The sequence below is a fragment of the Seriola lalandi genome, unplaced genomic scaffold (assembly GCF_002814215.2).
Source record: "Seriola lalandi dorsalis isolate HSWRI2012SDOR001 ecotype SW California unplaced genomic scaffold, Sedor1 jcf7180002054660, whole genome shotgun sequence".
Lineage (NCBI taxonomy): Eukaryota > Metazoa > Chordata > Actinopteri > Carangiformes > Carangidae > Seriola > Seriola lalandi.
In genome coordinates, this window is record NW_019525213.1 from 732,624 (window position 1) to 748,073 (window position 15,450).

The following is a 15,450-nucleotide window of genomic DNA, read 5'->3' on the forward strand; positions in this document are numbered from 1 at the left end:
AAATACATAAAAACGTCACGGTATAGTAAGTCATAAAAAGTCATAAAAACATCATGGTATAGTAAGGCATAAAAAGTCATAAAAACATCATGGTATAGTAAGGCATAAAAAGTTATAAAATGTAATAGTACAGTAAGGCATAAAAAGTCAAAAACATCATGGCATAAAAAGTCAGAAAAATGTCATAATATAGTAAGGCATGAAAAGTCAGATGACGTCATAGAACAGTAAGGCATAAAAAGTCATCGTATTGTAACGAATATAATTTGTCATAATATAGTAACACATAGAATATTGTACAGTATGAATTGTTTTACATGCATATAACTATGACTTTAGAATATAAGTGATGTTTGACTGTATATATGTGTAGGACAACAAGGTATTTAGTACACATCTGGAGGTCCTGCTTAGATTGATGAATGTAGGTGTTTGCTTATATGGTTAGAGCCCCACAGATGGAGAATGATCTCAGGAGGTCTGAAGAAAAATGTGCAACAACTAAGAGGCCCCACTGATGCAAACATCTCCAGATCATCATCAGCTTGTCACGCACATTGGAGAGCAAAAGACCAAACAAGCAGTCAAACTTTTGTTACTCAGAGAGAGACCTTGGTGTGCCTTGTACCAGATCTGTCCTTCATGCACAAATAAAACCAGCCACATTGAAGTGTTTACTTGGTCTGATTGTGTTCACTTTTTCATTTTCCTGTCATAAGAAATCATCTTTTCAGGAAGGCATAAAAAGTCCAGAAAACTTCATAGTATAGTAAGAAAGTCATATAACTGTCATAGTATACTGACCCAAAAACCATCCTATTATAATAAGGCATAAAAAGTCATAAAATATGTCATAGGATAGTGACGCATAAAAGTTCATTAACACTTCATAGAATAGTAAGGCATAAAAGTCATAGTAAAATAAGGCATAAAAATGTCATAGTACTGTAAATCATAAAAGGTCATATTATAGTAAGTCATAAAAAAGTCAGTGTAGTAGGCTTAAGGCATAAACCCCACACAGAAATGCCCCAATTCTGGGAAGTCATAGTATAGTTAGGCATAAATAGTCATAGCATAGTAAGGCAAAAAAACCCAAAAAACTTCATAGTCAGGCATAAAAATGTCAGAGTTGCCAATTCACCTAATGTGCATGTATTTTGACTGTGGGAGGAAGTCGGAGTACAAGGAGAGAACCCACGCAGTCACAGGGAGAACATGCAAACTCCACACAAAAAGGCCCCACCCCCAGGAAGTCATAGTATAGTAACTATAGTAACTAGTAATATAATAAGTTATAAAAACATCATAGCATGCCTAAATTGGTTGTCTTGGAGACGTAGCCTCTCAGAGGGAATTATTGGTATGATTTAATATGATAATATAAAACATATGGTGAAGGAGTTCACTTACATATTGGTTGAGACAATTCTGTCTTTCCAAAATATTGGTAGGGACATGTCCCCACCGTCCATATGCAGACTTATGCCCTTGCTGTAACATTACCTTTTCTGTCTGGGCCTTTTTTTTTTCTTTCATTTCAGAAGTTGAACTTCTGACGATCTGGTGCCATCTAGTGGTGGGAGATGGGACAATCCTGCCATTAAATAGGCTGTTGAACAGTCTCATTGAAATAAAGCAGTGTAACACCTCTGCTTGAAATAATTGAACAGATAAAATCCATTTTTAATATTGCACTTTTTTAATCTTAGGACAAAAAAATTGAGTCCACACATTGGATTAAAGCTCCCAAAACTCCATTGGCCTGAAGAAGGTTAACATAACTTTGAAACTATTTCAATTTGTGATACTGTATCTAAAGGCTTGTAGTTTGCTTACTTTACTGTGATATCAACAGAATGTAATCATTTTGTGCTTATTTATGCAGTAGCATGTCCTTTGTCACATTGGCCATTTGTCTGTTGAGGATCCAATAAGCTTTAAATGTCACCTATTTTCAGTCGAGTAACATTTTGGGAGCTTTAATCCTAAATTTCCATTAGTCTGTCAGTAAATCTATTATCACCCACCTGACCTAAATACCAGACAGGATGTGCACACAATACTTTTTTTTTTTTTACAATTATAACTTAACCAGGAAGCTCTCTGTTAACACTTCTTCCAATGAAACCCATTAGTGAGTTGTGTTGGCACAATGGTGGAAACAGCTACAGTAAAAGCAAAACAAAACATACATATCAATATTTAAAAACTGAGAGCCTCTTTATTAAATGCTTCAAAAGTCAAACAAATGAAGCTGGCATATTGTGGTGAAAAAAAACACACACTTCAACAGGAGTGAAAACAAAACTTCAAACTCTTGATGAAACGGTTGATACACTCCAGGTGCCTGCAAAGACTTGTCTGCGTTGCTGAAAAACCACTGTGCTGTAGAATGAAATATGTTTGTCTTAATGTTGTGTGAACCTCAGTAGAACAAACAACAGATTTAATACTCAGGTCCCCCATTCCACTTCATTGTTTTAAAAAGGTTAAAACCTGAAGAATGAGGTGTGCTATCAGATCTGGATGAAATTCATCATATTTTTAAAAATGTAACAGCTCATATGAAAATGTATTAAACTGATGCACTGTGCCTGAGAAATCACCTGTATAAATGAGTCTGCAACTGGACTGACTGATACATTTTCCAAAAACATCAAACCCACATGCAGAACACAAGGGACTAAAATCCCTGCTACTTGAGCAAAGAAAACCCCTCAGCATCATGACTTAAATTTTACAGTACATGCCTTCATGTGCAAATCAATAATTCAAATACAAATCTAGACATTACAGAGGCAGATTTTTTTTCTCTTTCCAAATAAAAGTACCAGTACAAAAAATTAAAAATAAACCAAACACAGATTGGGACTTACTAGAATAAAAAGACAACTTAGTTCAAACATTGCTTGGGCTTTACATCAAACTTCAAAAATATTAAAAAAAAAAAAAAAAAACACACAATTTTCTCAAAGGAATATTATTTTTTCTTACCAGTAATCAGTTACTTTTCTGTGACATTTTCAACCAATTTTGCACTCCACATTGAAAAACAATGTGGAGCCATTTTCTCATATCAGGGAGCAAAATATGTAATGTGTTGTTAGACCTTATTAACCTCCATGTTTTAAAAGAACATTCAAACACTGACAGCCTATTTCAGTTTCTCAATTATAAGCACAACGCTGATGGATGACAAACATGAAAACATGTAATTTGTTAGTCCAGCACTGCAACACACACTGTTATGTTATAATAATACTGAGCGGTACACCAGTCAGTTCTAAGATGCCCACAATGATCAAGCAGCTGACAAGTCGTCATGTCATTCTGAGCAACTTTGTTGACCCCACACACACACACACACACACACACACACACACACACACACACACACACACACACACACACACACACAAACATCTACTGCGAGATAACGCTTCATGCTGCAGCCCTGAGACACCAAAACATTTGAACACAGTGGACATGTAGTGCCAAAAACATATAAACATGATAAATAATGAATGTGAAGATAATTAGTGAAGCTCGTTACTGGAGGGAAGTGTGTGCCCGCTATAGTTCTAAACACCTGGCCTGCAGGGTTTGATGAGGTCTGACACTGAGGGAAGGAAACTAAGCTTCCTGCTCACTACCGGCACTCACTGATGGATTCTTATATTCACTGAGTACATTCATTATTTCACTTGCTACATTTAGATTTAGATCACAATTGCTGGTTACTTATCAAAGTAGCTGGTAGAAAAGACAAACCACAATTCAACCACAGCTAAAAATGTACTGCCATGTGGCTGGTGAATAGTGTTATCTTGTATCTCATCCTGACTAACACGCCAGCCCATTAGTCAGAAGTGAGAGAAGAAGAGAAGAAGATGGACCACCTTTGTTACCGCCATAACGTCAGCGCCATGTGCCAAACTGCAAAACACACTACATTAAAACACCAAACACGATGATGGTGACATGCTTATGCTGGTGAACAGAAACAACACCCACAGTGATATAGTTCGATCATCCTGTACAATGGCGTACATTGTGCAGACCTTCCACAGATGTTTGGTCAGTCTTAAAGTGTAGAATTAAAGCCATGAAATCTATGAGCTCTAAGCAGTACACACGTGGTCACTCTAGGTATCAGGATAAGATATAAAACCGTGCAAGATACCAGTAAACTGTTCCAGCTAGAAGCAGTTGAGAAAATCTCACTGAGACGTTCTGAACAGCCTAAAGACTAGAAAATCAAGTGTATCACAAGTTAAGGCTCTACTCTTACCTCCAATGTAGCACAGTACTGACTTTTAGATATAAAAATAAAAAAATTCTACATCAAAACATCTGATTATTTACACGTCAGAGTAGATAATGGTAGAACTTCAGTACAGTGGTATTAATAAATCCATCAGAGTGCAGGATACAAGGCTAGCAATTAAATTTGCTCGTTACAATCCCGATCTGTGAGTATGAATCAGACCACTACTGGCTTTGTCTTATTTACGGGAGAGAAGGTTTTTTTTTCCACTGTGAAGCAAAGAACAACAGTTCATAACATCCAACCAGGAGTTTTCTATTTTTTTGAGGCTGGAGACTAATGTCTGTAAACACTGGAGGAAAATACATGTGTATTTGAGTTCTGATGGTCTCAGAAATGTCCAAAAGGTGACTTCATCGCTTATGCTACTGGTTTGAGAACTGAACGCAAACACCTCCCCTCTTTCGTGAGCTCTCTGGTGAAGCACATGCACGGCAGAGGGATGGCCTCCTCCCGACGAGCTATCTTATTGAACTTGCACTTCTTGAGGTGGTCGGCCATGCTGGCGATGTTGGCAAACTTCCACTCATTCACTGTACCGAAAGCTGTGCTGAATCGCCACACCTGAACGACAAACAGAATTGATCCATTACTTTTCATGTAGCGCACTTAATTATACCTTGTTTCTACACAGCAGACAAGTGACACTGTGATTAAATATAAACAGTAATTAAAAAAGACTAACCTTATCTGTTATCTGCCATGAAGGAGATCCATCAGCACGCCGTTTCTTCTCCCACAGCAGGACGACCATGCCACGCATCTGTAGCAGACTGGCACATACATCCCTCATGGTGCGGGACACTCTGGATAGTTGGCACAAGCTGAAGCTGTCCAGGAAGCTTGCTACATGTTGCAACACCTCGAATGGGAGACTGCTGAATCCATCGCACTGAGAGCCAAAGTGGCGGGTGTTTCTTGGGAGGTTGTCCCCAGTTTTTAAAGGTAGACCAGGCTGAACCCCAAAAGAGCCGAGGTGCCTGTCATGGATGATCCTGAAGCCCTGCACAGATGGGCAGAATCGTCTTTGGGAGTAGGTGCAGCCATAGTAGGCCAAGGGGCAGCGTTGCTCCATCCAGCCATTGAGTCCAGCGTGAATATCCCCGTGAACATTTTTGAAATGAGACGAGAACTCGTCCCGCCGGAACAGCTGTCCACACACAAACGTGAACATGGAGCGCTGTTTGGTTTGGTATCGGGCCACACATTCAAGCACCAGGTCCAGCCTGAGAGTGTGGAAGGGGCTGGGGTTGGAAAGCTGTGGACTGGCATGATCACAGGCTGAGGCTGATGCGATGTCCCCCACCATGGTGTTGGTTGCAAGAATGGCTGAAGGGAAGGAGAAAGTCTGAGTACCAAAGTCAATGTGGTAGCCATCGACAAATCTGCTGTCTGAGATTCCTCTGCCTCCTGGAGAATCGCCAAGGCAGAAGAGCAAAGCTGCAGTGATGAGATCGATGCCGTGGAGGCCCATGGGGTCTTCAGCTACCTCCAGGTCAGATGTGTCCACTGCCTTGTCCTCCATCTTTGCTCGAAACAAGTAAGGGTCTGACAGCAGAGCCCTGCGTCCATTAAATGTAAACATACTTATACCCCTAAGGACTTCTACATTCTGTAGTTTACGCTCCAAGCACCTATACCTGAGTTCAGAGGGTAAGTGTTGCAAGAAGTTGTTTCTCACGTGATCAGACAGCAGGAATGGCATTGGAGGTGAAAGTGGTGCTTGTTGGGGCACAGGAGGCCCCAGAGCTACAACAGGCATGTAATCTTGAGGCATCTCTGGCCAGACAAGGTTGGAATCATTTATTGGCTCCTCAATAATATCTTCCTTTTCTTCAAAAAACAACTCTACAAAATCATTTTCCTCTGCCCAGCCAATACCATCTTCTTCTCCATCTGTTCCCACTGCGCAATCCACTCCACCTACTGCTCCAAGTTCACACTCTGAATCAGAGTCACTCTCTTGCATATCTACATTCTTCCCGCCTTCGGCGACATAAACATTATGACTATCACCATTTTCTCCATTGTGGAGTGCTCCATTCTTATCAGTCTTCTCCCCATTTAGATTTCCTACAATAACATCAATATCCTTGGAATTAGTGAGGATGTCCAAGGCCGCAGCAAAACTTCTGCTATTTTCGACTGAGGTACTATACAACTCAGTATAGGGCTCTTGTTCCATTTCCACTGATCCATTACCTAACACTGTCTCTGGTAAACTTGATGCCGTGGCCATCTTGTCACTTTCATCGACTTCTTTATCTCCATTCTTTGACACAGTGGTCGTGACCTTCAGGGACTCTAACAACATCCTCTGATCCTGCAGGGCCAAGGCCATGTCTAGCTGCTCCACCTCATCAAAGTCTTTGCTCAAGTTTTCATAGGACTTGCGATCAGCATAGCTCACAGGCCAGCGGTTCCACTCCATAGTACAACATACTATACTTGCTGGGCAAGTTTCAAGATGTTGTGCCATCTTGATCCTTGCAATAGTGAAGGGGCAGCCAAACCCACTGTTTAGGCATGGCAGCCGTTCATACGGACACAGTAGACGATGCTCCTCTAGTTTGCATGAGTGAAAAACTGCCCCGCAGACAAGAGGGCAGCCGATGAGGTCGCAGGAAACACCCGTTTCTGGTCTTACCATGCATCTTCTGTTGATGCATTTAAGGCAGTGGGGGTGCAGATTCTCCATTTTTACTTTATTACTCCTTGTCCAAATGGGGAAACGGTGTGAAGTGTTCAACCCTGAAACAAAGTCAACAAAATATTATTTGTTTCACACCTCTGCAGAAACCTCAAACATGTCATGATAACAACAATGTTTTTAGGTAAGCACGTGGCGCCTTGAGCTGTAACACAGCATGCTGGTGTTACATTATCCCATGGACCTTAATGAACAACACAACACACCCAGACAATGCACAAGTGAGGTCCTATGCCTTCAAAGTATTCTGTGACTTAGTCTCACATATGTTCATGTTCATCAATGCATGTTTACTAAATATTTAGGCTGTTCAGTAATATTTCAAAACAGCCTTCTTAGGTTTCATGATGACAAGTTCTTCCAAGACTCAGGGGCAAACCTGACACCTCAGCTTTAGGATCTCTGCTATTCATTCATGGAGTTTGGTGACAAGTCAGACAAACCTTTGAGATTTTCAGCTTGTTACTCAAACTTTTTGCCTCACAGCCGCGACTGACCCACGAGGTAAATACCTCTGATTCATTAGCCTCAGGCTTAGTTGGTAGTGTTGCTTGTGTGAAGGGATAATGAGTACTGGCTCAAAGGACACCAAACAATAATTTAAAGACCCACAACAATGCTGCAAGTCCAAACAGCAATGCCACACAGGAGAGCTATTGTTCAAGCCTTTACAGCCATTGCCAGCAGCAGCTAGGTGGCTAAATTACGCAAGCATAGCTGGCAGGTTAGCAAACAGCTAAAAACACAAACAACACAGCAACAGCCGGTTATTACATTTCTGACCAATTACAGTCTTAACCAATATTACTGCTATAGTCTGTTAATGTATAAAAAGTTATATTCATGATAACTGCACTATAGACACGGTGAACTGATAATTCTCAAAAGTTTGTAAAGTTAAACAAAAGAACATCAACAACATGGCCAGCCAGTTAGCATTAGCAGCTACACTTCTTTAGCCTTGCTAGCTGATCGCTTCTAGAAACTGCTTACCCGAGTTACGGGGCTCTCCAGGTGTATTTTATTAATATCACTTTACTTATATCAGCTCCGTCGACATCAGCAACACCGGAACTACAGCCACACAATCATCTCACAGTATTAAATATGTCCCAATCTTCTTATGACATGAACTGGCTGCAGCTGGTTGTTCGGCTGTGAGACCTTCGCTGTTCTGAGTCTGTCGGCGTTTGTGTTGATCGTGGTGCGGTACGCCGCAGTGCAACGTCATCACGTAAAACGGGCAGTCATACTTAAGTTTATGGACGCAAACCTGTGTGAGGGAGCACAGAAATAGACAGAGAGGGGAATACCCCGAGGACAAGTTTTACATGTTAGCAGTCATTAAATGTCCGTGGTGTTCTTGCATTTGAATGCGTGTAGACTCTCATCAGGCAATTCAAATTATTATTATTATATTATAAAAAAAAACACTAAGGCTATTTACAATCTTTTTTTCCCTTTTAATATTAACCTAATCACCCTCTTGTACTCCCACCTTATGACGTACCATTTGATATTTTATTAATTTCCCTATATGCTCTACTTCTGTGCCTGTCCAAATCTGCATAAAAGTGGATGCTCTATTATTATCCCCACTATTACTGGGTCAGACCAAAAGTAATGATGAATTGATCCTCATAACTTGCCTGTGTAGCCAAAGACTGATATATCTTATTCCTCTGCGCCACAGACCTCTGTTGCCAAAAGTATTAAAAACTCGAAAATGCCACACCATTGCACTGGATGACTGGTGTTTCTTCCCAATGGACTTGGGGCTGAGGTCTAAAGACAGGGCAGGGTGGTCAGAAAGTATTGAGTAACAGACTAACAGACTGTTGTTCTACGTCTTTTCCTGAATTGTTTTTTTTTGACTATTGGGAAAATATATTTTTTTAAAAAACCTTGTAAAACCAACCTTAAGTAAAAGTAGAAAAACACACTATAAATTTACTATAAAGTGCAAGTACTTCAGTATTTTAGTTTCACCAATGGGAAAAAAAACAAAACACTTGAGGGAGACTTTTATTGAGTCAATTTCCTACAAATTAACAACTTCATTTTATAAAGAGAAACATTTGCAAAACTTTCATTCTTATCATAAATCACACCTGTGCATGTGTGTTCGTATTTGTACATGTTTATGTGTTTGTTTGTCCATTCGTCTGCTCAGAAAAGCTGCAGCCCCCCTTATTCATGAGGCCACCTCTGAGATGTGGTGAATGTTGGACAGAGTGAGCTGCGCCTCTCGGGCTGGGTAGAAACGTCTGGAGCGGAGCCACAGTCTCCCAAACACCCCTGTGATCAGCAGCAGGACGACCAGCAGCCCTCCAAGGACAAAAGTCTCCACAGGGGGGACTCCGCCTGCATGTACAGAGAACATTTAACAGGTGTAACCACACTTTGCATATAAATTGTCATCAGTGTCTAGAATCTATAAGCTCTGAAGAACCAAAAGCTGAAGCTGTTAAACCCATATATATTACAGAGATGATATAAAAGGTAAAGACATACTCAGATTGGGCTTTTCACTATCGTTTAGTAGTCGTCTGATTGGTCCATAAGACACTGTATGGGACAGCGGGATGTCTCTCCGCATCCTCACTAATCCTTCTTCACCAGAGCAGTTCTGTTTGGAAAAAAATGTGTAAAATGTGAAAAGAACAGAAATGCTATAAGCTTCAGTGTCAAGCAGTGCATATTTAAAATCAGGGCAGCTTAACAGGCAGCTCATGTAGCTGAAAAATAAATTCCAGTCTGATGGGTCTATATTAAGGACATAAGCTGCACATATAGCAGGCTACTTGTCTGAACTGGCTTCTGACTCCCAGTCTGAGGAATGGGTGCTGCATGAGCTCACTCACAGGCTGGCACAGCCCTGGGGTGTTGTGGCAGATCTGGACGTTGCAGTGGAGGAAGACATTAGTGTAAGAGCCGCCGACAAACTTAAACATTTGTATCCTGAACATGGCCTCTGGACCCTGGCCATTCTTCAGGACACTCAGGGTCTGTTCGTTTGACAACACCGGGCAGCTGGGGAGGGAGACAGAGAAGTCAGGGAGGCCTGGTGGCAGTGAGATTTATATCTAGAATGAGATACTGTACTTTAAAAAAGAGAGAAGGAGCAGATTTTAACTCGTGGTGAGCTGCAAAGCTATAAGATAATCAAAACATGATCTGAAGCGATTCAACACCATTGAGAGACAGATTTTTTGGAGTATTTTCTTTTCCCCTCCTTGCATTGTGAAATCATTGTGCATTTCATTGCTCTCGCTGTTGCTAACAGTACCAAATACTGCCTGGTTGTCAAGGACGTGCACAGCTGTTGAACTGAAACGCATGTGGCCTCTCAGTCAGGGGGTCACATGACCAGGCTCTGAGAGTTGTTGTCTGGCCAGCTCTCTAAGCAACAAAATCTCTTATTTCAGATTTCAACAGCACCCACGCAAGAGGACTTAAGAGCTGTTAGCAAATGTGGTGAAACAGCACAGCCACAGTGCGAGCCCTAAGCAGGTTTCAACACACTGTCGTTAAAGTATCTTGTGTTAATATGTAAATCTGAACCTGCTTATTCTTTGTTTTTCAGCTGCAAGATGGTAAATGGAAAAGGATTAAGCTTTGCCAAAGTGTATCTTGATTATAATTTTTTTTCCTCCCCTGTTGGATCATATTACAAACACACACACACACACACACACACACACGTACACACGTACACACACAAACTGCTTTTGTTCAAACAGTGCTAATGCAAACCTGTCTCTGATGAAGGTGTACTGTATATTGCTGTATGGATCACTGGTTGGTGTAGCCCAGCATCTCTCCATACGCAGCATCAGGTGAGCCGGTATCTGTGGGGCAGACGGGCCATTAAATGCTGATTCATAGTAAACAACAGCTGTAGTAGGAGGTTATAACAACACGGTGGAGAAGAAGAGCAGCACTCAAATGACTATCTGGTCACGGGTGGAGTGTTAGATTTCCAGCATTGCTTGGAACATCCCGCCACACAACATGTTGCTTAACGTCGCGTAACAACATGCTTAACCCAGTCCAAAAATAGCTGTCAATAGTAAGAATACTTCAAACACTTCCAAGTGTTTTCCTCTAAAAGTCAAAGCTCAGCATACACAATCTCTTAAACAGGCATTTTAATTTTTTTAAGCAGAAGTCTTTAATCCTCTGTAGTTAAAAACATTAATGGACATCGTGACTCGAGTCAATTTACCATGAAAACTTTCACAAAGATGTCATCATCCAGTGTCAGTGATGGCACAGTGGTCCACCGGTCCTCAAAGGCTTCATCTTTGTACAACAGCATTGACACTGAGAAGTTCCCATCCTCTGTGTTCAGAGTTATCGTTCTGTGGAGTTTAATAAGATCAAAACAGCCACATGTTAGAAACAAATAATGCTACAGTTCAGATCAGGAGTCATTGAAACAAAACAAAAAACACACGTACCTGACATCCACTCTGATCATGTTCTCACCATTGGGCTGCTGGACCATGTAGTTGATGGGGTAGCGGCACACAAACGTTATGTTGATGTAGTTTCTCGTTATAACGTCTGAATCGTTGTTGTGTATGGTGTTTATGAACATGATGTGTGTATCATCCGAGGCCTGATGAGAGAATAATAAATACAAAATACAAAAGTCAGTGGGAACGGAAATCAGTTTTGAATCACTGTAAATATTTCTCTCTCTGTAAATAAATCATAAGATAACAATTCTACTATGACAGTAGGCAAATAAAAAAAGATAATTCTCACATTTGAAGTGATTGCTCAAAAAATGACTGAAACTATTAACTGATTATCAAACTTGTCAATTTTATGTTAATCGATTAAATAATTAATCTGTCTACTTGTGTCAGATCCACAGAATCCAGAGGCTAAAATATTGAATTTGCTTTAATGTAAGAACAAGAAAAGCAGCAAATTCTCACATTTGTGAACCTGGAACCATCAAAAATTTGCTGAAAATTGGGTTGAGTGATAATATTAATATAAATAATTGATTAATTGACTAATCGTTGCAGCTCTGCTTCACATACGGTGCGGAAGTGAAGCCAGCGATATATGATATATGATAGTCCCCTTTATACAGTATGTCACTGTTCACATTGCAGATTCCTTCAAGATATGGTTATAGACGTGTTGAATGCTAAAGCTGCGTGAGCTGGCCATGGCCGCCCAGCTGTAAGAATCACATTAAAAAGTAACAGGAGGAGCCACATGTGACTTTACATAACCTCTCTCCCAAGCAATAACTTCAACAGCTACCGTCCTTTCACACACTGTAAATGTGAGAGATGCTGTTCAATATTCTCTCGCTGGCAAGTGACGTTGGTGAAACCATAAAAATGGAGACGGGTGAAAAGGTTGTGTCCAGGGTTTGTCTGGGCCCCTGCTGAGTGCAGATGTAGGACGAACTCTGTGGTCACTGAGCAGGATGAATTGCCCCAAGCTCTAACGGTCGAGACTGTCTTTTACGACCTCTTGGTAAACACACGACCCCCCCCCCCTCCACTATGAGCACCGCCGACAGATTTCTACAGCAAGCAACAGGTCTTCATGACACAGCTGACACTTGCACTTATCACTCGGTAATCAATCGGCTCTGTGTCCCACAAACACAGACCTACCACTGAAACCCGAGCGAGGACGCTGTCACGTTTGAATGAAAATGTCCGACCTTTAAACCCAACAATTCAGTCACTTCTTCTGTGACGACGGAGTTTTAAAAGGTTTCTAAGGTCAAGGTGAACGCAAGATTGACACCTATGGCATTCTTCCCCTTTAGCAACAGCCATCTAATCCAGAGCAGGCAGACCTTTCCTCAGCCCCTATGCAAAAACCTTGTAAAACTGCTGGGAGATTTCCTCCTCGTGTTAAACTTTTGCTTGCTTTACAAGAAAAAACCTTCATGCATTCCAAGCAAGAGACTCAAGGACACTTGTGTGCTGAAGTAAGGACTGAAACCTTTCCAAAGACTTAATCCGTGGGAGTGGCTGGATTAAAATAATCAGGGGGCTAGTTGGCCAATGATTTATGGCCTTCCTATTCAGGGAACTTCAACAAATAATCATCATCTCCATGTGAATTCTGATAATTTAGGGCTACAAGGTCATTTGTGTTCCCATTGCTGCATTGAATAAGGTCATGTGCTGTTATAGGGAAAAGGAACAACGCCACCCTTCATTCTTGACATGCATGCCCCCCCCCCACCTATTCTTTTCTCTTCTCTCCTTTCTGTCTGGGCTCAGGGTATGTGCCTTTCTCTGTCCATCTTATTATACATGCTATGAGCTAATTCTAAAGTGCCCATCTGAACACAGGGGGGTCTCAGTCCACATTTACGTCACTGCAGAAAAAAAAAAGAAAGAAGTGCTGCTCTTGGTTCAGTTCCCACAACAACCGCGAGGCATTGTAAAATAGATAATTTATTTTGATGGGGATTTTATGTTGTCAATAATGGAGATCACCAGCGTAGTTTGTCTTCATAGCGGTGTGAAGTGGTGTCTTCTTCCTTTGTTAGCAGTTGTTCTAAATGTCTGAGTTCACGTGCTACATTTGATTAGTTTATTTTTTTTTTTCAGCCTGACTGAGAAACGTTCACAGGCTTCAAAGCAAATGTTTAGCGAAAGACTGAAGGTCATACCGTTATAGTCCCACAGTCTGAGAGGTTTGTCTTTATGCTGAAAACGTAATCATCTCCCACCTCAACGCCACGGCACTCTGGATCATTTAAATGCAAATCCCAAACCTAAACAGAGGAAAAACACACACAAAGAAAAACAAATATTTAGTTATTAAGCAGAATCACACATCAGTACTAGGGAACGTTTAGTTTTAGGACAAACACTTTTGAGTTATGTTGGTGCTGACTTACATAAACCGGAGGCACTTTGTTGAGGAAAAAAGCACTGGGAATAACAACCTCCATTTGATCGTTGGTACAGATGACAGTTTCATTGATCTCTGATGGGAAGAAGATGAAAACTGATTAAACCACACACAAATATATTCCTCAGACAATGTGAAAAGATAACGAGGATTTTTTAAAATCGATCCCTTTTGCGTTCTCTACCACTGTCTCTTGGACTTAACATTTAGACATTGCCATTTACTGTGTGTAATATCACATATCTTAATCAAATTTTCTTATACTTTTACTCCACTACATTTTAGAGGGAAACATCTTACTTTTCACTCCACCACATTTAGCCCACAGCTAAAGTTACATTTCAAATAAAGATTTTATAAACACACAACATAAGATGAATTCTTTAAATATGATAAATTGTTATATATTAAACTACCCGATAATATAGAAAGTATAAAGTTGAAGCTTTACCTCGACCAGCACCAGAGGTAAAAAGCTGCTTACGCATCTATGCATCAATAATAATGATCCAAAAATAAAATATATGATAATACAACTCTGACAGGGGTCATTCTGCAGTATAATGAGACCTTTCGCTTTTCATATTTTAAGTTCATTTTACACAAAACTCTTTTGTACGCCAGCACTAAAAATTCCCCAATCACACTCAATACTAGTTTTCACTGAACATTTCAAATCTCTTGCAGGCAGGGAAACTTGTATTAAACCAATAATGATCAATATTAAAACTGTAATGACATCTTCAAGGTACAAGGTTTCCTTTAAAAAAAAAAAGAAAAAAAAAGGGCAGGTTGTTTGACCTCTGACATTTCATCGCTGGTTGCGTGATGTGCGGTGTGAGCTCACCCTCCTCCTCAGGCTCCACATAGACCACCGAGATGACCATCCTCATGTTGAACAGTAACCAGGCAAAAACCAAACTGGCAGGTGCCATCTTCCCAGGACTCTCCCTCTGGTCTCTCTTAGCTCAGCCAGTCCACTGCCTTTTGGCCCCTTTTCCCTGAAACTCTGTGAATCTTCTGGGGACTCGCTGTCACCACGAGACGTAGTACCCCTCTCCTACTCCAACCCTCGAAACACAGCCCTAATGAACTGGGAGCCTCCCTCTGGCCTTAAAACACCAGCTTGAATGATGTCCCCACCAACAATGAGATTCCGCACATGAATAGGGGGAACTGAGGGGAGTCCAAGGTAACACGTATGTTACCGCCTACTGCGGCGATGTCCTCTTAGTAAACATCTTACAACTGTTTCTTACTACAGGGGGCAACAAGAAGTCTGGTAACCATGCAAAGTGGAACAACAGTACTGGGCTGGCACTCTTTGTTGTCTACATCCTTTGTCTGGACATTTTAAAATCTTTACTGGTGCGGGAATCCCAGTCAGTCAGGCAAAAAGAAACTCATTACGAGTCAAGGACAATTCAGTGATGATGCCAAGGACCTGTGAGTGTATGTGTGTGGTGGAACAGACCATAAAGCACTCGGGTAAGCAAACACA

The 15,450-nt window shown here is 40.9% G+C and overlaps 2 protein-coding genes across 2 annotated transcripts; both read right to left on the bottom strand.

Moving 5' to 3' along the window:
- Positions 1–1,679: 1,679 nt before the first annotated feature.
- fbxo30a (F-box protein 30a) lies at positions 1,680–8,217 on the bottom strand. The gene is made up of 3 exons (XM_023421031.2): positions 8,034–8,217; positions 5,016–7,081; positions 1,680–4,894 (listed from the first exon to the last, which is right to left on the bottom strand). The coding sequence occupies exons 2-3, from the start codon at positions 7,026–7,028 to the stop codon at positions 4,691–4,693; spliced, it is 2,217 nt and encodes a 738-aa protein (XP_023276799.1). The 5' UTR covers positions 7,029–7,081; positions 8,034–8,217; the 3' UTR covers positions 1,680–4,690.
- Positions 8,218–9,052: 835 nt separating this feature from the next.
- Positions 9,053–15,104, bottom strand: LOC111665828 (uromodulin). The gene is made up of 9 exons (XM_023420917.2): positions 14,797–15,104; positions 13,936–14,024; positions 13,705–13,809; positions 11,504–11,664; positions 11,269–11,404; positions 10,797–10,891; positions 9,905–10,073; positions 9,555–9,669; positions 9,053–9,404 (listed from the first exon to the last, which is right to left on the bottom strand). Exons 1-9 carry the CDS (start codon positions 14,882–14,884, stop codon positions 9,235–9,237), a joined length of 1,128 nt encoding a protein of 375 aa, XP_023276685.1. The 5' UTR covers positions 14,885–15,104; the 3' UTR covers positions 9,053–9,234.
- Between the last annotated feature and the right edge of the window lie 346 nt (positions 15,105–15,450).

What these genes read in the sequence shown, in the direction of transcription:
- LOC111665828 (XM_023420917.2), bottom strand. Translation starts at nt 14,884, where the DNA reads ATGGCACCTGCCAGTTTGGTTTTTGCCTGGTTACTGTTCAACATGAGG. An exon ending in TGTGGAGCCTGAGGAGGAGG is followed by an intron (nt 14,025 to 14,796) that starts GTGAGCTCACAC and finishes TCTTCCCATCAG; the next exon opens with AGATCAATGAAACTGTCATC. An exon ending in CAGACTGTGGGACTATAACG is followed by an intron (nt 11,665 to 13,704) that starts GTATGACCTTCA and finishes TTCTCTCATCAG; the next exon opens with GCCTCGGATGATACACACAT.
- fbxo30a (XM_023421031.2), bottom strand. Translation starts at nt 7,028, where the DNA reads ATGGAGAATCTGCACCCCCACTGCCTTAAATGCATCAACAGAAGATGC. An exon ending in CATGGCAGATAACAGATAAG is followed by an intron (nt 4,895 to 5,015) that starts GTTAGTCTTTTT and finishes TTTGTCGTTCAG; the next exon opens with GTGTGGCGATTCAGCACAGC.